The 25,096-nt window shown below is 38.0% G+C and overlaps 2 protein-coding genes across 4 annotated transcripts in view; both read left to right on the forward strand.

Annotated features, from left to right (window-relative positions):
* top2b (DNA topoisomerase II beta) overlaps window positions 1–25,096 on the forward strand; it is a 121,853-nt gene that overhangs the window by 61,550 nt on the left and 35,207 nt on the right. For all 3 annotated transcript variants that reach the window (XM_089122775.1, XM_089122777.1, XM_089122776.1), the window contains exons 22-23: window positions 20,137–20,271; window positions 20,377–20,577. In XM_089122775.1, coding sequence (XP_088978901.1) covers window positions 20,137–20,271; window positions 20,377–20,577 — 336 coding nt within the window. The remainder of the gene's footprint in view (window positions 1–20,136; window positions 20,272–20,376; window positions 20,578–25,096) is intronic.
* Window positions 2–18,549, forward strand: LOC120485629 (zinc finger BED domain-containing protein 4-like). The gene is made up of 2 exons (XM_039681445.2): window positions 2–2,042; window positions 2,315–18,549. The coding sequence occupies exons 1-2, from the start codon at window positions 1,381–1,383 to the stop codon at window positions 2,730–2,732; spliced, it is 1,080 nt and encodes a 359-aa protein (XP_039537379.2). The 5' UTR covers window positions 2–1,380; the 3' UTR covers window positions 2,733–18,549.

The raw sequence follows: 25,096 nt of genomic DNA on the forward strand, positions 1-25,096 counted from the left end.
ACCTTATCCTCACTCTTTTACTGATGCATGTTTAATAGGAATGTGACAGCATTTAATTTTCATATAATGATTATCGCTGAAACTTACATCACAGTATCCACTATAATTTTAACTTATTAGCGGGAGTGGCCATATATGACTTGTGTGTAACTAATTATTTTAGTTGTACAGAAACTATTTTTTTATGCTTCTTAAAATTGTACACTTTATTTGTAAAGGAATTTGGCTTAATTTACAGTGGTGAACTGCAAGTGCCTTTCTCCCATGTTACGTAATGGTAGTATAACCAAAGAAAAAAACAAAAGTGTTCTCCATTTTGTAGCATGTTTGTATCTTGAGACCTTATCTAGCTAAAGTGATAAACAGCTGCCATTACTGCTTATACTGTCATACAACATCATATACCAGGGGTATTCAATTAAAGTTTGCCATTCCAAGAGGTCCGGTCTCTATATTTGCTTCGCAGCAAAGGTGCAGACATTTTTTTTCTTTTGTAAAAGGAAAGAATTTATACACTCAAAATTAGGGATGCACCGATACCGGTATCTGCTATCGGCCTCAATACCACATTTTCTAAAGTACTCGTATTCGTTAAAAGTCCCTCGATACTGGGGACCAATACCACGGTCTGAGAAATGTCTATGTTTGAGCGGCGTGTAAGGGGTTAATCACAGGCACCGAGTACCCGCCCCCAGGCCCCGGCTGCAGCTCAGAGTGGGAAGAAGTTGAGGCGAATGAGACGAGACATGCCAGCCGTGTAGAACTATTTCAAAGTGAATGAAGATGACAAAATAAAGGCTGACTGCAAATTGTGCTCAGCAAAATTGTCCAGAAGAGGCTCAAAAGGTATCGCATTTAACACAAGTAATTTAATCAAGCACCTAAAATCCCAACATGACACAGAGTACAAAGAGTTTACTCACGCTTCTAAACCAACACAACCCACGCTGCAGCAAACTCTTGCGAGACGAGATAAAATGTCCAGAGACAATCCACGTGCTGTGAAAATAACACAGGCAATTATCGAGTACATTGCATTGAGTGATCAGCCACTCTCGGAGGCAGAAAATGTGGGATTCCGGCGTCTCCTCCATGTTCTGGAGCCCAGATATGATGTCCCAAGCTGCCGCTACATGACTGACATGGAGCTGCCTAAACTACACGACTGAGTGCAAAAACATATCCACAGCCTACTGCAAGCCTCCTCTGCGTTTAGTTTCACCACAGATATTTGGACAAGCAGTGTTAGCCCCATGTCGCTAGTTAGCCTAACCTGCCAGTGGATAGACAAGAGTTTCACGCCGCAACGAGCCATATTACATGCGAAACAATTCCGCGGCTCGCACACCAGCCAGGCTATAGTGCATTGTGTTTGAGGAAATGCTCCAGACATGGGGTATACCTAAAACACCAGTTCATGTTGTGCTTCGTGACAATGCCAAAAACATGATTAAAGCCATGAATGATGCAGGGCTCCCAAGTCTGCCGTGTGTCGCGCACACGCTCCAACTGGCTGTTCACGAGGGCTTATTAGCACAGAGGAGCATCGCTGATGCTATAGCCGTGGGGCGGAAAATAGTTGGGCATTTTAAATATTCCGCCTTAGCCTACTCCCGCCTCGAGGACATTCAGGGACAGCTCAACCAGCCAATAAAGAGACTGCAGCAGGACGTACAGACGCGCTGGAACAGCACGTATTACATGCTCCAGTCCCTCATTGAACAAAAGCAAGTGCTGGGTGTGTACGTGTCCAAGCATGAGCTCCCTGACTATCTCACAGCTCACCAATGGGCTCTTATGGAGAAGACTGTTGCCATCCTCGCCCCCTTTGAGGAACTAACTAAAAAAGTGAGCAGCTACGACGCACTAGCCTCTGATGTCATCCCAGCTGTGACTGTGCTAGTGAGACTTCTAAACAGAGAAACAGACGAGGACCACGGCGTCAAGATAATGAAAGCAACCTTACTGGCAGCTGTCAAGAAGCGCTTCAGTGACGTCGAGACCAACCCACTGTACTTCATCTCCACCATACTTGACCCAAGGTAAAGTCTGTGTGCTATAGGTATTCAATGATAAACTACAGTACAAATTTGTAAGATTAATTAATTCCATCTGAAATATTATATTATAGTTTTGTAACTAAAATACACAAATACAAATGTGTGCAATATATATATATATATATAATATGAAATATATTTCCCTTATTACTACCAGAAAGCCAAATGGCTGGCATTTGTGACAGTGGTTTAGGGGAAATTAAAATATACTATTTTTGTCCTAATATGTCCTATTTTTCCACAATTTTGTTCAGGTATAAAGATCGCTTCTTCTCCAGCAACACTGCTCCGGAAGCCAAGCTGCACCTGAAGCAGGAGCTGCAGATGATGTCCAGAGCTGAGGCAGAGGGGAGTCAGGCAGAAGCTGCAGAACCTCCTGCTAAACTGTTCCTCAAGTCCCAGACCAGCACTAGCAGCTGTCTGGATACTGTATTTGATGAAATCGCTAAGGAGCAGCCCGAGGTAGCACAGTGGCTGGCAGCAGGTGCTTCCATTGAGCTCGACACATACCTCGGAGAGGCCCCAAGCCCTCGTGAAGACAGTCCTCTGAAGTATTGGGTGTCAACAAAATCAGGTTCCCCACTTTGGCTAAAATGGCCCATAAATACCTCTCAGCCCCATGTAGCAGTGTGGAAAGTGAAAGGCTTTTCAGCGCAGTGTCACACATTATAGATGAAAACAGAAACAGGCTGACTGCTGATAATGCAGAAAAGCTACTTTTCTTGAAAAAAAACCTGCCACTCACTTTTTCTAAATTGGCTCCTTTAAAGGGGTGATGAACTGAGAAATCAAATTTTCCTTGAGATTTTGACATCTAAGAGGTCATCATATTATAAGAATATCCTGTAAGTTTCAGAACTAAAAACGTCCTTGTTAGTCCAATAAAAGCTTTTATTGACACCAGCCTCTGAAAACGACTCGTTTTTAAAAGTGGGAAACTATGACGTCGAAGGGGTTAAAACACCACCCCCGCAGAAGAAGATCAACACCTATTTCAAAACGGCTGGTTTAGCCCCGCCCACCGATTTGCGCATTACACGCATAGCTAAGTAGCCTAACAGTATACCTACCTCGTGATGACAAACCGGATCGTTCTACCGAGCAATACAGAATATTGTGCAGTGCCTGGTTGTGGAAGAAGACAGTCGCTGCATAAGCTGGATTCCAATAGGACTGCATGGATAAACTTTATTTTTAATGACGGTCCAGCTGATGAGGGTAAAACATCGTCGTCTGTTCGCTTCATTTCACTGAGGAATGTTTTGTAAACAAGACTGGATTTGCAGAACGATTAAGAGTAAAGAACGGTGCTGTGCCGTCTATATTGGATCTGACAGGAATTGTGCAACACACGGACTCTTGGTTGAACATGTATGGGCGAATCCGGTTGCCATTTGACAACATTGTACACCGACGGGTGAGTTAAACTCACTATAATATGCAAAACTGTTATCCACTCACAGCAGTGGTCGTTTATTTCCAAGTCTTCAGTGCGACACGCCCATAAAAACCGACCGTTTTTCAGGAAGGCTCACAACTTGGGTACAAAATAGCCTATTACTTTTTCATTTTGATGTTTTTGAATGCAAAAACCAAGCGAACGTTATAAGTTGACCTCAGACAACAATATAATAAAATTTTAAAAGCCAGTTCAAGACACCTTTAAGTGAGTCGTCTTAGACTTGATGTTAATACCTACCTCAGTTGCACTGACTGCCACAGTTCATGTTGGTGGATGTTGTTAGTTTATTAAAATATTGTGCACTAAATAGCAAAGATGTTTATTAATGCCCCTTGTGTTGTCCAAAGCGGCAGAGTTTACAACAAACTGAAAAAAAAAATTGAATTGCACTGTCACTGTTTAAATTATTTTTTTATAATTATTTATTCTGTAATACAGTAGGTGGACAACCAGAATGTCGTTTACCGCTGCGGCAAGTGCCGCGGTAAATCTACCGCGGCAAAAATAAACCAGCCGTATTTCAAAGTCGGTGTCGAAATGACCACCAGGTGGCGCAAAGGGACATTTAGCAAAAGCAAAACGTAATTATGTAAAAGTAGTCGACATTTTAAATAGAATATAGCTTTAACTAGAATATAAACTTTTAGGCTATAGGAGAACATTTTATTCATCAAAAGGTAAAATAGGCCTATCTCGCAGTCAGCGAAAATAAAGTGCTGCTTTCAATGACGCTATTGAGGAATGCGAAGACTGAAGAGCGCTTCTCTCGCGTGCGCACACTGATTGCTGAACAACCGAACTTCTGGGCTATTGTCAGTGAGAAAAGTCGTGGTCGAGTGGTAGAACTTTGGTACAATCATTTTGATGACACTTTCAAATCCCGCATAAACATGTATTAGAATTACCTTGCATTTCTATTTTGCATTAAAGGGTAACTAAACACCAAAACAACTTTTTTTAGTTAATGATCTGTAAGAATGGAGCCTCATAAATGCTGTTCATTGATTCGAGTACATTTTTTGACAATTGAGTATAAAGTGTTTTGATTTTCAAATATATGGTGTAAAAACGTCTGAGTGCTGCCCTCTTCAGGTTAAACGGAAAGCTCCTGCAGTAGGGGTACTTGCTGACGTAGCGAACTCTCAGACGCGACTCTGTCACACCCTTGGTGCGAGCTCACCACGCCCTTGTTAGCCCCTGGTATAAAAGCATCTGGTTCCGTCAAAACTACTGTAGCGAGTCAGGAGTTGGATTTATGAGTATTGAAAACGATCAGGATATCATATATTAGTTTAGTACAGTGATCAGGATAGTGACGGAATAGAGGTGGACATGGGCTTCTCCACACAGCTCCACACGCAGTGCCAAACACTGCTCGTCCTGCATGTACTCCTCCACCGCAGCGGCGTCTTGATGTGAGTGATCATGGATATTTTAATCACAATTTATGGTTAGGATAAAGTTAATCCTCTGGGGTCGACAAACGAGCCGGTGCATTTTGCTGGATTTTGACAGCAAAATGCGGCAGAATATCAATTTTCACATAGCGGCAGAATATCAATATGAATACATGCCCACAGAGCGTGCGCTATTGAGATCAACTCGACGACAAAACTCATCAGATGCCGGTCGCGATGCGGGAGTTAAGACCGCAGTTTGAGCCAGCGGCTCGAATGGATTTGGCCCTGTGTCTACATACAATTCACCCTCATCCACTTCAGGTGAAGGTGAGGGAGAAAAGTCCTCGACTTCAAATGGCCGCTCTGTTGCAAAGGCAGTTACTTGCGTCACTCCAGTCTCGCTCTTTTTTAGAGTCTGACAGCAGCTCTCACTCACAGCGGGTCTCAGGTGCACGCCCCCTGGCCCCGCTGGGGTCTGCCCATTTTTTCAGCATTTTTCAAATATTGCTAGTGGGTGGAGTCAGGCTCTGACCAGGGGTTTAGTTACTCTTTAAGGAACAAATCTCTTCCAACAGATTGACTGAATTTACATCTTCAACAGCAGTTATGTTAAAAAACCTAACCAAGCTAAGCAAGTTGCGATTTGCCGTTGGGGTATTTCCCCCTCCACAGTAATACAGTAGGTGGACAACCAGAATGTCGTTTACCGCTGCCGCGGTAAATCTACCGCGGCAAAAATAAACCAGCAGTATTTCAAAGTCGGTGGCGAAATGACCACCAGATGGCGCAAAGGGACATTTAGCGAAAGCAAAACGTAGGTAGCCTACATTTTAAATAGAATATAGCTTTAACTAGAATATAAACTTTTAGGCTATAGGAGAACATTTTATTAATCAAAAGTTAAAATAGGCCTGTCTCGCAGTCAGCGAAAATATAGTGCTGCCCAATGACGCTATTGAGGAATGCAAAGACTGAAGAGCGCTTCTCTCACGTGCACACACTGACTGCTGAACAACCGAACCTCTGGGCTTTTGTCAGTGAGAAAAGTCGTGGTCGAGTGGTAGAACTTTGATACAATCATTTTGATGACACTGTTTCAAATCCCGCATAAACATGTATTAAAATTACCTTGCATTTCTATTTTATATTAAGGAACAAATCTCTTCCAACAGATTGACTGAATTTACATCTTCAAAAGCAGTTATGTTAAAAAAAAAATTCCATATAGATTTAAAAAAAAAACAAACCAAAAAAAAGCTACTGTAAGCAAGTTGCGATTTGCCGGTGGGGTATTTCCCCCTCCACAGTAATCAATGCTATAATTCGCCTAAATAGACAATATCAAATATGTGTGTATATATATTTTTTAAATATGCAACACGCACGTTTAAACAACAAATAGCCTAATAAAATCTGAACCAGCGCTTCTGCGCCTGTATTGAGACAACATGCAGTGCGCGCGTTTCAGTGCCCTTAATATTGTTCAACAAACGCGGCAGTGCTCACTTGAATTTATTTTTCTCATCACAGCTATAATAAAATCATATTTTAAAACTGCCCAGGCCTACATTTACAATAGGCATAACGACAAACCTTTTTCTTGCTCATTAGAGCGAACACATGGCTGAATGGTAGAACATAGGCCTATGGTTCTACTATTACAAAGACATGGGTTCGAAGCTTGATCAAGCATGGATTACTGTAGTTGTATTTTATATTTAGGGTATTAATGCAGAACGATTTGTTCTAAAACTCTGTTACACCATTTACTTTTTTGCTTATATTTATAAAATAAAATGACCATGCATTTCTATTTTACACTAAGGAACAAATCTCGTCCAACAGATTGACTGAATTTACATCTTCAAAAGCAGTTATGCAAAAAATATAGAAAATATAGAATATAGAAAATGTATAATTAAAAAAAAACATCCCCCTCCACAGTAATCAATGCTATAATTAGCCTAGACCATATAGCCTATATATATTTATTTATTTTTAAATATGCAACACGCATATTGCAATATATGCAACAAATAATAAAATCTGAACCAGCGCTTCTGCTCCTGTATTGAGAGATGTCAGTTTCAGTTTCAGTGGCCTTAATACATTGATTTACGGCTTTTTAAAATGTCACGAATTGTTTTGAGGTGGTTTTGAACGAAATATTGAAATATTCAAGTTTATAATTGAGTATTTTTTGACACACCACGCCCAGTGTCTATTCTAAAATCAGGTTTTATTCTGGCATTAATTGTGTTCGACAAACGCGGCGGTGCTCACTTGAATTTATTTTTCTCATAACAGCTAAAATAAAATCATCTTTTAAACTGTAAAAGGTCTACGTTTTCGTGTAAAGTGGGCTTACACTCACAATAGGTTAACGACAAAACGTTTTCCTGCTCATTTGAGCGAATACTCACTGCAGAAACATGTTTGGGCATTTCTCCGTAAGTGAACACATGGCCAAGTGGTAGAACTTACGGTTAGAACCAGTGATGTTTTCGTCAGTGATGACGATAACGAAATGATTTCGTTAACGCACCATTTTTTTATGATGATAACGCGACGATGACTAGCTAAAAATAGCTCTGAGGTGACTAAAACATGAAGAGACGTTTTCAAGTTTTCGTTGACGAGACGAGACGGAACGAAAATGATTATAAGTCTGACGTTCACAATGCATGTAATTTATGCCTGTTTTGCGTGAAATCGGTCTGTATTGAGCTAAAAATAAGTATCAGCAATGCTGCCGTTTTCTATCGCATGCGCCCAGCACCGGCCGCCGCGCGCGCACCAGATTCCACACAACAACAACACAGGGTTTAATGGTAGTTTTTGTACCAAGTCAAGTCAATAGAGTCGGACAAAAACTAGGATAAAACCTGTTGGAAAGCATATTTTGCAGTGATGTTTGTGTGAGCATATCAGTGAACATCCCTGACCACTCGGTGAGTTTGACGTCTTTGTAAACGAATGTTTAATGCGTTTTATGAATGATTGTGTGGGTGCTAACACACAAACCTAAAATTCTCGGGACAACAGCATTTGTCCAAATTTCAATCTTAACCGTTCTATTTCATCAGAAACGATCTTAAAACAGGGCTTTAAGTGTAAAATACCTAACTAACCAAGACCAAATACAGTGTTTATTCTGGGATTGTCTTATTCATTTTTATGTTCAACACACTCCAAGTGTCATGTTTGTTTCATACTTTATATTCAAGTATGCATTCTTTGGTCAATGCACCTCAGTATTAGATATTTATTTTATTATTTTGTTTCAGAATGTTTGCAACTTTGCAGTTTGCACAAGTTAAAGATAGACTATACATAATGTTTGTGTTTACAAAAAAATGTGCATCTTATTGTTGCATACTAAATTGTTCATTGCACTTTAGCAATTTCTCAAATAAAGCCACAATTGCCAAAGTAAGAATGTTTTTATGCTTGGCTTTTTTGGAGTAAAACAGTGATTTCACTGTTACCACTTTATCTGTGTACAATGTTCAAGCTCAACGTTTTTGCTGTTTAAACTTTAAACCATTCCTTTATTCCTTTATTACTGTGATAACTGGTGAAAATAGCTTTTATTATTCAGGGGTAAAACTATAACTTGAAATATGGGGATAAAAGGTTTCTGCCCAATGTGACAATAAAGTACAGCTTGGCAATGGCAGCACTGCATCTCCATCAGTGAGAAAGTCTAGTTTATTATGCAAAGGTTGTAAGGTTAGCTTGTTTTATGAACTGCAACACTTGCTAAATCTGTCAAACCTAAGCCCATTTTCGCTACTTTTTAAACTAAATTAATTTGTTAAAGACTACTTTTTTTTTACTAAAATTGATTAAACTTGACTAAAATCTTTTGGTGTTTTCGTCGACTAAAACTTGACTAAAACTATTAAGTTTATAAGTGACTAAAATGTGACTAAAACTTAAAAGCATTTTCGTCCAAAAGACTAAGACTAAGACTAAAAGGGCTGCCAAAAAACAACACTGGTTAGAACATGATAATGACATGGGTTCGAAACCCGATTTAACATGGATAACTGTAGTTAAATTTTATATTTATATTTTAATATTAAATTTTATATTTTTGCTTGTATTTGTAAAAAAAAATTATATTTCCATTTTACACTATGGAAGGAACAAAATAGTATCCAACAGAATGACTTCTTTACATTTATAATAATACCAATCGTAATTTCAAAAGCAGTTCCGTTAAAAAAAAAAAAAAATATGAGGAGTTCTTTTCCAAAACGCTATAAATCCATTTCAATAGTTTTCAGGAAAACTACATTTTTTTTAACTAGACCCACACATTTTGTGAATATTCAAATTAAATGTTTTATTGGTTCAGTCTGAACATGTTGAACAATGATTATTAAATCAAACAACAATATCGTTAATGATAAATTAAAAGTTTTTTTTTTTCAAAACGCTATATAAATCCATCAATTTTTTTTTTGTAAAAATATGGTTTGTCTTTAAAAGAAAAGAAAAAAAAACAAGAGAACATGCAACATATAACCTGGGTCTCATGCTTTAAATTAATATAAATTAAATTTAGTAACACAACCTGAAAAAAGTAATAATAGTAATGTTATGTAAAGTTATTTAGTAAAAGCCTACATTCAGAGTCATTTTTAGTAAAGTGTCAAACCTGTAACAAATAGTACTAATTTCTACTTATGCATGAAAAAAACTAATTATTAAAAATGATCAATAATGATAACGATATTCAAAAGTAGGGACGGCCCCCCTCCAGCACATGAACACATACATGCATGTATAGGCTACATAAAATGTGAGCAAAGCGGAGCGGCGTGACGCTTAAATATAAGTTAAAAAAAAAAAAAAACATAAAATAAACATAGGCTACGTTTCACATTTATATTTAATAATATTATGTTACTTATTTTTATTATTTCGTCTATGTTGAGGCTATATGAAAAGTGAACCGCATGAGATGAGTAAGATAGGATCAAAAGCTACCCAATATATCGGAAAATATTTTGAGTGGGTCAGACATGATTTTGACCAATTAAATTTTGTTTTGTAGAAAGCTTGTAAATTTCGTTTCAGATAAATTCTATCTTCATTTTAATAAATGTTTCATCAACAAATTGACTGGATTAACACATTAGAAGTAAATATATCAGACAATATAATCAGGACACAGAGGCGCGCGTGTGAACTGGAGCACGTCTCATATATGAACCGAAACACCGGCGATGCTTGCCTCACAGACCTGAGAACTAGAAAGCTTTAAATGTCTACTTTTAAACAAAACAATTAAAAACTAAAAAATAAATTGGCAACTCTCTGCGTAAGTAGGCTAATTCGAAGTAGCCTATGCGTTTAGGCCTATGCGCGTTCACTGCGAAGGCGAGTCAGCATCATCAACTTTATCTTTGCTGCTGACACCGACAGAAAACACTAGTTTACTAGAGTTTAGAGCAGCATGTTTGCAACAATAACATAGTCAAACAGAATGTAAGCCCTGTGTGTGTGCATGTGCAGTTGTCTGTGTGCGTCACACGTTAAATGTTTTAGAATGTGACACAACATTCAAATGCAAATATGCGCCCTCCCCCACTTGAAAGGCCGTGTGTCCACCAAAGCGTTTTTCCACACGCCTGGCGTATATGTTTTCAATTGTTTTCAATGGGAGCGCCGCGTTTTTTAAACGCCATGAGCAAAATCAAAGCAGCTCCAGAGATTAGGCTGGCATTTTTAGTATGTCGTTTTTTCTTCTAACAATTCAAGAACAATATAGGCTATAGGCTACAAATTGAACATGGTTTATTTTATGTAAAACTTTAAAACTGGCCTTTACTTTTCTTGACGATTCCTCGGTAGCTTTTGTTTGAAGGCATTCAATTGCTCCAAAAACACTAACGTTAGAAACATAACTGCACTTTATCACAACGGATTAATAAACCGTACCCGAGTTCCTAATCCGTGCTCTCAGATTTGTAAACCGTGCCCTCAGTTTTTGCAATCTGTAACCACAAATTCATAAACCGTGCCCACGCTTTCGCAATCCGTTGGCCTACTCACGGGTTTGTAATCCGGACTCACGGATTTGTGGCTCGTCCCCCAGAGTATGCCGCATGATTCAACCAGGCCTCCTGTTTAGATGCGGGATGCATTGCATTGTTTTTAAAATCCTTTTTTAAAATGCATAATTTCTTGCATTTTAAAAAATAAATACATTTAGGATACTTTTATCTTTAAAGTAATTTTTTAGAGGAAAAAGCTCAGTACTATAATAAATACATAAATAATAAATAAATACTAATAAAATAATAATAACACAGTTCAAAAACTGTAAAAGGTTTGGTTATAAGTTATAAATTATTTTATGTTAAATATATTACTGTCTTCGGTGAACTCATTCATAGTAATAAACGCAAATAATAATTAGCTAACAAATCAAAATGCATTTAGGCTACATAGGCCTATTTAGAAGACGCTTTTATCCACAAAAAAAAAGAACAAAGCAATTCGTCAAATGTCAGTCTTAGACAATAATAATGGGCTAAGATTCTAACAAACAAACACAGGTTTTTAACGCATATTCAACTGTTTGTGTGAAGTGAGCATGTCACTGCCACGGCTGCAAATACTTGCATGTTCCTATCAACAGTGGAACAATTTAAATAATCTAGCATTTCACGTCATACGGAAAAAAAATACATAGTACATAATACATTATTTGCAACTACTTTTATTTGTGTAAACTCACAATAACAAGAAAACATCGTTATTTTTCAGACACAGTTGTTATGATTAGCCTATAAACAGGGTGGCCGCGGGTCATTAAAAAGTATTAAATCAATTTTTCTAAAAATAAGGCCTTAAAAAGTATTAAATTGTCTTAAATTCAGATTGGATAGGTCTTAAATATGTTTGTCATGTCACCGCAAAGATGCAGGCAAAGGCAATCGTTCTGCCAGCCAGAATATTTTCTACTAGTTGGGGGCCTTAAGCACATAAATAGGTAATTTCGCGCAAATTCATCTAAAAGCGCCAAATTTGGCACAGATGTAGCTCAGGTCATACTGAAATGATTTAGCTAGGGCGCCGGAGCCAGCGACCCTCGGGGCCAAGATGGCGGCCAAATCCAATATGGCCGCTGCCCGAAAAGGGTTCCGGCTATAACTTTTGAGCCACATGAGTTACAAATACAAACTTGAAATGTTTTTCAGCTTAATTTATCATGGGAAACACATAGAAATGTTTATATTTATGACCCAGTATATCTGGACCCCTTGATCCTCCAATTCCAATATGGCCGCTGTCCAAAAAAGCAGTTTGGGCTGTAGAATGGGGCCTTACATCCCATTGTTCGCGCAAATTCATATACAAGCACCAAATTTGGCACAGATGTAGCTGAGGGCATACTGAAATGATTTAGCCAGGGCGCCCAAGCCAATGGTCCCTGAGACCAAAATGGCGGCCAAATCCAATATGGCCGCCACCTGAAAGGGATTCGATTATAGCTTTAGAGCCAGATGAGATACAAATACAAACTTGATGTCTATCTTACCTTTTCTGGCTATGGGAAACCCATATGAATACTTACATTTATGATTGGGTATATCAGGACAAAATATTTTTTTTTCAAAAAAAAAATATCGCTATCAGGACCCCCCAAATTTCCTAAATCCAATATGGCCACCACCTAAAATGGATTCGACTATAGCTTTTGAGCCAGATGAGATATAAATACAAACTTGATGTCTATATACAAGGTAACGTAACCTGTGTTTGTGTTAGAGACACGCGGGTGCGATCGAACAGTGGAGTCATGAAAAACATCCGTCATTTTGTTCAGGACAACATTCAGTCTGCAAAGTGTTTACTTATATTTCTGTAGGCCTATACTCGCATTAAAACACAGTTTGTAAAAGCAAAACAAATTTATCCAACCCCTGTCTGTGTGTAGTAACGTCTGTCAGAGTTTGAGGTCTGCCCAGATGAAGATTAGGAAAGACAGTGCAAACAAACTGGTAGTTCCACGAGTCCTTTTATAGTTGCTTTCTTTCAGTAAAGCACACTCTTCACATACATGTCGAAAGAGCGGATGTTAACAGGTTAAAGAAAACACTCTGTAAAACGCTACTAATCAAAATGGAAGTAAACGCATTATAATAAAACAAACCCGCGATAGAGCGGTCAACTTCCTCTTTGCGCAAGCATTCTTTCTCACTCTCACTGAGCATGCGCGCTCACATTACAACATCACGCATACATTAAATGACGCCATAGAAGTCATCTTAAAGGCATATCAACATGTCATGAACACTACTGAACACTAGGTGGCCGTTACAAAGTTCCATCTTTCGGACATTCATCATATCGCATTGGTTTTCATTTCTTGTCCTCAAAACAGGGCACTAATCTGTTTATTTTTAAGTGTTTGTAGTATTATTTTATACGGAAATCAATTGTTTATAATTCTTATAATGAGAATAAAGTTAGGGTTAATTAAAATTAAGGAAAATAAATATATTGATCTGAAATATAGCAAATTAATTTTAATTTATTAATTAAAAGGTACAATAACCAAACATATCTCAGTCTTTTTGATCTTTTTATTAGTTTAATTAACAAATTAATTATATGAAACTATTATCAGTACACTAAAAATAAACTGATTCTATGCCTTTATTAGTAAATTAAATCTAAGCCTTTATTAACATACTTTATTATTTTTAAGAAATTTATAAAAATGCCTTCTATATTTCATTTCACTCCACTGTACTTCACCACAGGCGACCACACTTACGGAATTGACAATTGGTTATTGTCATTTCACCATATTTTTGAACAGACAGCGTGTTTACTTTGAAATATTACTGTATATTTTCAGTTTTAATTTATATTTCCATCGAAAGTTTGGTCTTAAATTAAATTTAGAAGTGGTATTAAAAAGTCTTAAATTTAAATTGTTTATACCTGTAGCCACCCTGTATAAATCACCTATAAATCATCTCTCTCTATGGTTCCCGAGACATGCTCTTCTCATTTAGCACTGCGGGCAAAATATATTTTTTAGAAAGTAAAATCTATTTTTTTTTTCATATTAATTTGCGAATATTTTAAATGTTTAATAAACGCAAAAAGTCAATGTTATTTATTTTTTTGTGCACAAACACTTGGATAGCCCATGCGTCAAAATCTTGTGTTTGGGCCTATTTGTGATAATCTCAGCCCTGTTTTATTATTGTCTACCCTGTATTAGCCTATGACTGACATTTGACGAATTGCTTTATTTCTTTTTTTTTTTTTTTGATAAAAGCGTCTTATATCTAAATATGTAACCTAAATGTAATAATAATAGCATATTATTAGGCCTATTATTTGCATTTATAACTTTAAATGAGTTCACTTAAGACAGGAATATGTTAATCATTTTATGTTAATCAAACAATTTATGAATGTTTTATTTTTATAGGCCTATAACTTTGTGTTTGTGTTAGGCTATATTTATTTATTTATTTATTTATTGTAAGTGAAGTCTTTTAAAAACAATGCATCCCACATCTAAACAGGAGGCCTGGTTGAACCATGCGGCACAGTCTAGGGGACGAGCCACAAATCCGCGAGTCCGGATTACAAACCCGTGAGTACGGATTGCGAAAGCGTGGGCACGGTTTATGAATTTGTGGGTACAGATTTCCCTCATCAAAACCGTATGCGTACTGATATACTACCACTGAAAAACATTCTCGGTTTTGATGAGGGTGACAAAAACTGGACAAGTGCGGATTAGAACCCAGAGAAGGTTCTTCATTTTTTTTTTTGTTGTTGTTGTTTCTCAAAAACTTTGACGAGGCAAGCACTCTCTGCTTGTGATACTTTTGCAGTTATTGTAAATCATCTGTGCGATTAGTCTCTCTATATCATCTAAAACCTTTTTAAAATGTTTAATTAAAACACAATCATCCTTTTAGTTACTTTGATATATTTTGCAACTTACATTTGTTGGAGTCATTCATTTTACATCAAACTGTAGGCCTATTCATCAATTCACCTTTTAAAAATTACTATTATAGATCCTTTCTTTAAAAGTATTCACTTTAAAACTTCAATCTTTTGACCTTGTTTTTATCTCTTCTTTATCAGATGAAAAATGTTAATGTAGTCATTTAAACACGGATCTACTTCCAACCCCACATTAATACCAGAAGTTGTTGTCACTTTATCACATTTTGAAACACCTTCTCTCTGGGCATTTACAGTTACGTGTTAAATGATCCTGCTGACCACAATTAGAACACTCTCTATCTGCTCCAACTTCACAAAGTTTCAGTTTACCTTTAATCACTTGCCTAGGGAAATTATTCCCGACCCAAACTTTCCTTTTATAAAACAATATCTTATTTCAATGTCAATCCACCTTACTGATTTCCAGAATCTTTGGACATAGCTGTCTTTACATTTTTACATTCATGATGAACGCAGCCACAACAGCCTGTTTGCTTTTCGCTGCCCTGTTCCACTGATTTCTTCACTAGCCTACCTTTAGACTGGTAGCGCTCAGTGTTCCCTCACTGGGAAAATCATGATACTTTATCAATTTTTCTATATCCACACATTTCTACCCATAATGTTTTCTCATTTGACACCGGTGTATCATATCTGGCAAGCTTGCTCTGAGATTTCCCCATACTGGCTGTTTCTATTTCCCCCGTGGATTTTCCGTTCGACGCGTCTAATAATCTGTCGGACGTCTCCAACAGATCCGATCTCTTAACCCAAGATCGGCCAAGGTGCACTACCAGCGCTTTATCTACTGGAAATCTTTTGACCCGGCTGCCCGATCTCAATTACCCCACAGATTAAAGTCCACCTGAAATCTCTTGATCTGTTTCCAGCTCTCAATTGATTTTGGACCGTAATCGCAAAATCTCTTGATCTGACCACAAATGTCTGCCCGATCTCAATTACCCCACAGATTAAAGTCCACATGAAATCTCTTGATCTGTTTCCAGCTTTCAATTGATTTTGGACCGTAATCTGGGCGAAATCTCTTGATCTGACCACAAATGTCAATTAATTTCAGATTTACGAAAACTCAGTGTCCATGTGAAATCTCTTGACCTGGCAACAGGTCTCAATTAATTTTGGACAATTCTTGTATCCGCACCACCGAAATAGACCCCAGCCAGTACAGTTCCTCTCAATTATATACCCAATATAAAATGAATTTAGCTTTCTCTTACCAGGATTTCTTTTTCTCTGTGCCTCGGGTTCTTTTTGATTCCAGTGGAGCCTCTCCTGGGCCTGATAGCGGTCGGCCCCTCTCTCTCAAGCTTACGAGGTAGAGCTGGAACTGCTCAGTCCAGGTGGCCAAACACCGTCCGCTCTCAGGTCCAGAAGGCACTTCCAAGGAATCCCACTTCTGACACCAATTGTTAAGGCAAAAATTCAATAAAACAGACATCGCTGCGTAAGAGACACTTCAGAGTCAAATTAATAAAAGAAAAGAGAAGTTTATTCTTGCAAGAATTATAAGGCTCAGTCACCAACACAGATTACTGAGAAGTGGAGTGACGCCCAGAACACAGGCCGGGGTGAAGACTAAGTAGCCCTCCCCAAGGTTATTTACTACAGGCCAAGCCTCCCTGTAAAATTCCACAAGCAATGAATTCAAATGCTAGGTTAGATTTACTAACCCCCTCTACCCCTCCCAGTCTAAGATGACCCCTGACCCGGCCGGTCCTCTGGTGCCTAGTGTAACGGAGGCCAGCTAGTAGTTGCTGTGCGAGTAAACCTCACTCCCGGATCTCAATAGGCGCTCTAGCGACAGACGCTAGAGGCTGCAGTCTTTAGCCTCCTTGTTAGAGTGCCTGACTCTCATGCCGGAGACCCGGGTTCGAGGCCCGCTCGGAGCGGGTTGAGTGGGACCCGGGTGTGAGGGGTTACATTGGTGCCGTGACCCGGATGAGAGTGAGGTTTAGGGGGGTGAGTGTAACGGAGGCCAGCTAGTAGTTGCTGTGCGAGTAAACCTCACTCCCCGATCTCAATAGGCGCTTTAGTGACAGACGCTAGAGGCTGCAGTCTTTAGCCTCCTTGTTAGAGTGCTTGACTCTCATGCCGGAGACCCGGGTTCGAGGCCCGCTCGGAGCGGGTTGAGTGGGACCCGGGTGTGAGGGGTTACACTAGCTCCACTCGTGATAAGGGAGAACAAATCACTTCCTCCAAACCATAAGACATTCCTCCGTGGTTACATATAGGAGGTAAATACATAATATAGAAATAATGAAACATAAGATCCAATAATCATATTAATACATGTGAGATTAAAATTCCTCAACAGAGGAGAGAGGGCCGTCGACAATCAAGCACTGTTGTCCTGTAAGTGCTGACATTTGGCTTGTGTGCATTCCCCATGCAGACCTCTCCAACCAACACCCAACATGGGAGGGCCAAGTCGTAGTGAGCGATTTCTTGCTGTTTACTGTGGCTTTAACATCATCTTACATGACAGAGTGAAAACTGTAACAAAGAAATAAAGATTGACTGTTTTAACATAAATCTTGTGTGAAGAAAAATATCTGGATATACATAGTGTAGTCTTTTCTTTTTAAACACTATTATAACATTAACTTATTAACATAAAAATGAATTTTGTACTTACGACATTGCCTCTAGTGCTAACAACATATGGATTACATGTGCTTACATTCTGTAAGCTTCCTTACTTCTATACAGGAAATTACCTCTAACCCCAAACTCCAGGTCTACATCATATCAAAATAAAGGTCCCTAATATTTTGTCTTAATGGCAACAACTAAGATTAGTTAGAAAGAAAGAAACATAGAATAGTTAGAAAGATAGATTATTTAGAAAGAAAGATGGATAGATTTATTAGAAAGAAAGAAAGAAAGAAAGAAAGAAAGAAAGAAAGAAAGAAAGAAAGAAAGAAAGAAAGAAAGAACAGTTAGAAAGGAAGACATATAGATTAGTTTGAAAGAAATATAGATTAGTTTGAAAGAAAGATATATCTGTTAGAAAGAAAAAAGATAGATTAGTAAGAAAGAAAAAAGATAGATTAGTAAGAAAGAAAGATAGATAGATTAGTTAGAAAGAAAGATAGATTAGTTAGAAAAAAAGATTGGTTAGAAAGAAAGAAAGAAAGATTAGTTAGAAAGAAATATTAGTTAGAAAGAAAGATAGATTTGTTAGAAAGAAAGATAGATTGGTTAGAAAGAAAGAAAGATAGATTAGTAAGAAAGATAGATTTTTTGAAAGAAAAAAGATAGCTAGATTAGTTAGAAAGAGAGAAAGATAGATAGATTAGTTAGAAAGACAAATAAAGATAGATAGATAGATAGATAGATATAGATAGATAGAAAAAAGATAGATTAATTAGAAAGAAAGATTAGTATGAAAGAAAGATAGATTAGTAAGAAAGAAAGAAAAGTAAGAAAGAAAAAGAAAGAATTGTTAAAAAGAAATAATAAATAGTTAGAATAAAAGAATAGTTAGAAAGGAAGAGAAAAAAATTGTTAGAAAAAAGTAGAAGAAAAAAAATTGGTTGGAAAAAAATAAAAAAGTTTAAAAAAAGAAAGATCAGTTAGAAAGAAAAAGAAAAGTCAAAAAGAATGAATAGTTAGAAAGAAAGAACAAATAGTTAGAAAAAAGAAAGAAAGATGATTAGTGAGAAAAGAAAGAAAGAAAGAAAGAAAGAAAGAAAGAAAGAAAGAAAGAAAGAAAGAAAGAAAGAAAGAAAGAAAGAAAGAAAGAAAGAAAGAAAGAAAGAGAAATAAAGTTGACTTTTCCAAGCCAACTTAATAATTAACCTTTGGCTAAGCCCCACCCCCCTTAGTTACTGTTGCTACATCCGTCAAACTTCATCTGCGCTCTGCATGGCTTATGCTGTAACAGCTCTTCCTGCTGAAATGTTATCAAACTTTTATAAAGCAGCAAATAAAGTGTCCGATAGAAGTAGGCAAAATGGGCTGCAATATTCGTTCGAAGGCTATATCAAAGACATACAGGTGAAACGCAAGAAACAACAAGGCATCCAAATAGAGGCAAAAGCATAACGTTACCGGTCACAGTCAAAAAAAATTAACCACCGCATTTCCTACTAATCGAGACGGAGGCTGGGACTAACAATATCAGGGGGCAACACTGTTCATGCAAAGCTGGGTAGGTCTCTATTCACTTCTATAATCGTTATTACAAAGCAAACGGACTACACGAGTACTGTATAACGTTGTATTTATTAGCAGCGTGTGCTAGCGTATCAACAACCGGTATGAGAACCGAAATCATAACCTAAAACATTATAAAACGGTCTAACTAGTATAACTTCACACTCACAGTAAGGTTAGAAGTAAAAAAAGACGTGCTTGTTGATCTTTGCGGGGTTTAGTTGACTGAGGACGTCCATACAGTTTAATCCAAACACGACACTTGTCACTGTCAGGATTTTACTTCGGTTTTGGAAAGGGAAAAAACGGACACCCCCCTCCAACCTCTCTGGGAAACGCTGTGTCTGGGGTATCTGTGTTGCAAATGCCAGAGGCACAAGTTTAACCATATTTTGGATAAAACCACGACGGTAATAGCCTGCCGAGACCAAAAATATGAGACGCCTGTGTTGAAAGTCAATGGAGCACAGTGAAAAAGTGTCCGACCTCTGTGGGAGCTCGTTCTTGGCTGGGCTGTGATTGGTCAATCTAAATTCTAGGGCGTGGCTTACCCAAAGGTGAATTGTGTTTGCTGCATTCTCGTTTTTTGTAGCTTTTTAGCAAAAGTATTTCTTTTTCTGCTCACTGTGTTTCTGCTGTTGTCATCTGCAGCACTTAATGCTGTGCTTTACGTCTTTATCAGTAGAAAGCAACGCGCATGGAAAGGGCTTGAATGAAACGCATTTGGCTCTACATTAAAATGATGTTATGCTGAAAGATCATTATCGTAAATGACCGCTTTTGACATAATTACCGCGGGACATAATTGAGTCATTTACCGTTTCTATAGTTTAAAGTAAGCAGAACTGCTTACTTTTAACTATAGAAACGGTAAATGACTCAATTATGTCCCGTGGTCCGGATAGAATTAAGGTCCGCCATTTGAATATCACTTTCATATACCATATCTTCTGACAGATGGAGGGATCATCAAACTCATGTTCAGATTAAGTTAAGATTACTCATTCTGTGCCTCTCTTTATGCCTTTCTTAGCTGCCCAGCTACAAGAACTTTAAAGGTATCATTCATGAGCTGGGACAGAACCAATATGTGGTCAGTGGAGAAGTGTCCGTCCTGGACAAAAATACCATTGAGATTATTGAACTTCCTGTTCGCACCTGGACTCAGGTAAGGTCACTGGTAGAAGTCTCGATTTTATGATATTAGGTGTATTTATTGGAATACCGTGTGCTAAAGATGCCAAAAGTGACGCCTTTTTTTTCTCTTTCTCAGGCATATAAGGAGTCAGTTCTTGAGCCCATGCTCCAAGGAACAGATAAAACTCCTCCTCTGATCAACGACTATAAGGAATACCACACCGACACCACAGTGAAGTTCGTGGTGCGCATGACAGAGGAGAAGCTGGCACAGGCTGAGGCGGCCGGCCTTCACAAGGTCTTCAAATTACAGTCGTCCCTCACCTGCAACTCCATGGTACGAATCTTCCCTCCTGAATCTCTTAAATCGAGCTAACAGTTTTACACCTTAATTATTAAAGGGACACTACACTCATTTGCATTAAGCTTTCCATTGTTAAGGCAACACTCTCTCATTTTCCCCTGAGATGAGAAAAATCCGCTATTTACCTTTTTCACTTCCTCCTACAATGACGCAAAAAAAAAAACGCCTATAGGGGGTTGAACCTAATGCGCTAACAGACCTATCACAGATAAGTGCCAGTGCATTTGATTTCACCAGCAGAAACTTTTTGAAAATATGGATGAAGCTAGGCAACTGAATATGCAGACGGATGCATTATGGATAGGGTTGGGTACCTGTTCCAATGTAAACAGTAATAACCAGACCGAATAAGAACGAAAATTTCGAGAGTCTCTGTGTCATGAGGCGCACACACGCAAAGTCTCTCGCTTTCCCCCCCGTGCGCGCACTATACAGTTTGGAGCACAGTCTGATCTGTCTCGCATGCGTGCTCTCGCTCACTCGCTCTAGATTCCGGGAGACTTTAACTAATTTGAGGGTATCAGGGAGCCGTTACCAATATTCGTGAAACTCCCGGAACGTATGATTGTGAGAGGATTAATGAAGATGCCGTAGACATAATGCTCCAAGGTTTTGCTGCATTTCACATGTAAAATTACGCGTCATAGTATGTGTGCCAATTGTATGAAATCTATAATAGAATCACGCCAATCCATTGACTGATGGCGCGGGCGCTGCCTTGACGCTCTTACGTCGTCATATTATATTAGCGTGCATTATCTGATTTCATTGTGCGAAATGATTTCTAGGCAGTAGCGTAGAGTGGAGCTCAACTCTAATCTACATTGATGGGCGGAGTAGTGGGAGTTGCCTGTGGAGCTGAGCTTTACAATGCACTATGGGGACTGTTGTCTACAGTCCACAAGCACTAAGAAGTCATTTTCTGCCTTTTATCGGCCTAGAAGGACCCAAATTAGAAATGTATGATACTATTCTACTACATATATGACCCACTTTCAATATATATTAATGTCTCCACCGGTGGAATTACCCTTTAACATTAACAATTTGAGAACAAAGTATAATCTGCACACTTTGACGTGATATGATTATAGATTGTTTGATTTGATCATCATGATTTACTGCAATGTTTTTTTTTTCCTTCAGTTGTTCAGAAAAACAAAAGTGACATTTTAGGGTGAAAATTCTTATGTTGGTCATATATCCATAAAGTAGAATCTGTGATTCTTAATGACAGTATCCACATGGTGATTAACAGCTGCACATTCTCCTCAAAACATTGGATTCATCCACGCTGTGCCATGCTGAGGTACAACTCATGTAAATTTGATAATTCCGCGAATGAATGAAGAGATGGCGACAAAGAGGAAAAACTGTGGACTGCAGCTTTAAGTAAAACATGGTCAGGTCATTTCTAAGTTTTACTGGTAGTCCACTGTATTAATAATTCTTGGGTATAATATGTAATAGGGGTGGCACGGTACATGAAAAAACAATGTAGCCTCGTGCCCGTATGTAACGTGTGTTTTCTTTTCGCGCGACATAAGCTTGTTCGACTTGGACCGGCGCTGCACAGAGCGACCGGTAACATCACACTAGCGCGAGAGCGACGGCTCCGTATGCTTTTCGATCACTTTCGCGGTATTTGATGTCATTACCGATCGCTCTGTGCAGCGCCGGTTCAAGTTAGTAAACAAGCCAGTAAAAGTGGAGTATGGAGCGCTGCAGGTGAGAGATGTGGGAGAGATGCAAGTGGGAGTGGGAGAGATGAGGGAGTTGCAGGATGCGCCAGCGTCATATAAGTCTATGGTATAAGTCCAGTGTGTGGGAACATTTTGGATTTCATCTTATGATATTTTAATATAACGCTACAGTGGCACTTTATGTTTCGATAAGAGCTTCAGTCAAATGTTTCCAAATCCTGCACTTTAATTTCAAGTGAAAAAAACATACCCTCACTCTCTGGGAATAAAAAGCATTGTTGATACTGTCTTTTGTGTTGAGGTTGAACTTATGTTTCACTTTATGTTTATGGCCTTTGCTATTGCCTAATTATAGGCAATGAGGTTTCATGTATATTGACTTATTCATAAAAGACAGTGTTTTAAGAGTTCATCTTTTTTTCTTTTAAAAGATAGAATTTTTGTAAGAGCTACAAAAGTTGGCAGTTGATAAATGCAAGTTAATTTCTTTGTGTAAATAAGATTTGTGATAAAAATGCACAAGTTCTTGTAGACATAGTGATACACATTCTCTTTTTTTTGCCAAATAAACGAAAAGCATGTCAATGTCTTCTCTCTTGCTGTGTCAAAATCTCACCTAGCTTTCCTCTGAGATAGTCCCAAAATGTGCTTAAAGTCAAAGAGTCAAATTCAGTTTGTGCATGATTGCATGAATATAATTTTTTTTTATACTGTATCCTTAAGTGTGGATAATTAAGCTATATATATCATGCTGAAGTACATTTCTGGAGTGTTAAAGATTAAAAGGAAAAAATAACAAGAACCGTACAGAACCGAAAACCGTGACCTTAAAACCGTGATACAAACCGAACCGTCGGTTTCGTGAACCTTGCCACCCCTAATATGTAACAGTTTACTTTATTTTGCTATCCTCTCTTAATAAATTAACTATAGTGTCCCGCACCCACTAGTAAAAAATCTGGTGTCTGAATAATTTTTGGTTTGACTGTATATTCCCATTCATATTTACATTTTTGACTTCTCACATAAGTTTAAATATGGCTTACCTGGAGCTTGTAGAGCACCAAGCAACGCCAAGGTCATGGGTTCGATTCCCAAGGAAAGCAAGAACTGACAAAATGTAAAATATGTATCTCGAATGCAATGTAAGTTGCTTTGGATAAAAGCGTCTGCCAAATGCATACCCTAAAACAGGCTTTTATTTTCCCAAATCGTCAAACTGCATCGGCTTGTATTTGAGACAGGCGTCAATATGAGACAGGCCTTTATAATTTAGTGTTGAGATGTTTTCATTGAGTGTAGGCCTAGAGTCTCTAATCTCCAAATGCTCCATGTGAAACTGCGGTCTTCGGACCTTTTACTATCGTGTCAATTGATTTTGATTAATACGCGCAAGGGAGAGAGAGCAAGACAGCGCTCGTGTTGTTTGAAGAAGCAGTCATTCTATTCTACATCATTCACCGATCAAAAAAGGCGTTGGCTGGACAAAAATTTGCTTTGGCGGCTACCAAAAAGCGGAAAATCTGATGGGGTCTAGAAAAAAGAGGCGTGTAAAAGAGACAGGCGTCTATTTGGGACTCGGCTAATATTTGAATTTTTACGGTAAATGTAAATGAAATGAGGAAACACAAAGGCCAAATTTCCTTAATCACAATGAGTAAAACCAAAGAATATAGTTCTGATGTGCAGCAAAAGATTGTTGAGCTTCACAAAATAGAATGTGGCTGTAAGAAAATAGCTAAAGCATTGAAAATTCCGATTTCTACCATCAGGGCAATAATAGACCTTTCCCACAACTCTCGTATTTGTGACCGGAAATACGCAATTGTCATGGTAATCATCTTCCGCTCCAGTCAGAACAGATAGCGCAGGCAACTAGTAAGAGTTGTTCCGTACTGATATTTTGTTCGTATTTCGTATTTTTTGTTATTCCCAAAAGCAGCCATGTCTGCCATTTTCATTCCTTCCCTCGTCAGTTCTCTGTTGATGAAGTTCGACGGAAATGGATTCAGGCTATCTGGCGGGATGTTATTGATCCTGTGATCTTCTGTACTTCTCATGTCACCATTCACTAAGCCGTCATTGTTTATGTTTATTATTAATGTATTATGATTTGTGTATTATGAAGTAACGTTAGTTCATGTTCAACTTGCCAACTGTATCCAGCATAATAAACACAAAAATATACACCACAGTATAAAACAAGATAAATAAGAACACACAACAGTAGGCTACATATAAATTTAAAATAAAATGGTATATGTTAAATGGTAATTTAACATATACCATTCGGAGTATTTAACAATCTGTTTGTACAAGGGATAAATTAATATTTGTATAAATTGTTCTTCATCTTTGATAGTTTTATAGCAAGAGCAGTTAAAAAAAAGTCACTAGCTAAGAGCATAACTGTTGAATAAAACTGACTTCTTTTTGGTATTCACGTCAAAACGCAGTTTATTGTAAATAATAGTCCCTAAATATTTATTTATTTTCCACACACTCCACCTTCTTACCTTTAATGAACGTACATTGTGAAGAATGAGCTTCAGTTCTGAAATCAATACTCATATCTTTAGTCTCAGATACATTCATCAGCAGACAAGCATCACCACAGCATTTTACAAAGTCATCAACAACTCTACCATGACAAGTTAACATTTTTTCAAAGTTTTGAATACTCTCTGATCAATTTTGTCTTATCCGGGTAGGTTTTTCTGAATCTGATGTATTGACGGTTGACAGGAACTCCGTTTCCACAACGATTACGTATTTCCGTTTTTTTGTGA

Source organism: Pimephales promelas, chromosome 18, assembly GCF_988280905.1.
Source record: "Pimephales promelas chromosome 18, fPimPro1.hap1.1, whole genome shotgun sequence".
NCBI classification, from domain to species: domain Eukaryota; kingdom Metazoa; phylum Chordata; class Actinopteri; order Cypriniformes; family Leuciscidae; genus Pimephales; species Pimephales promelas.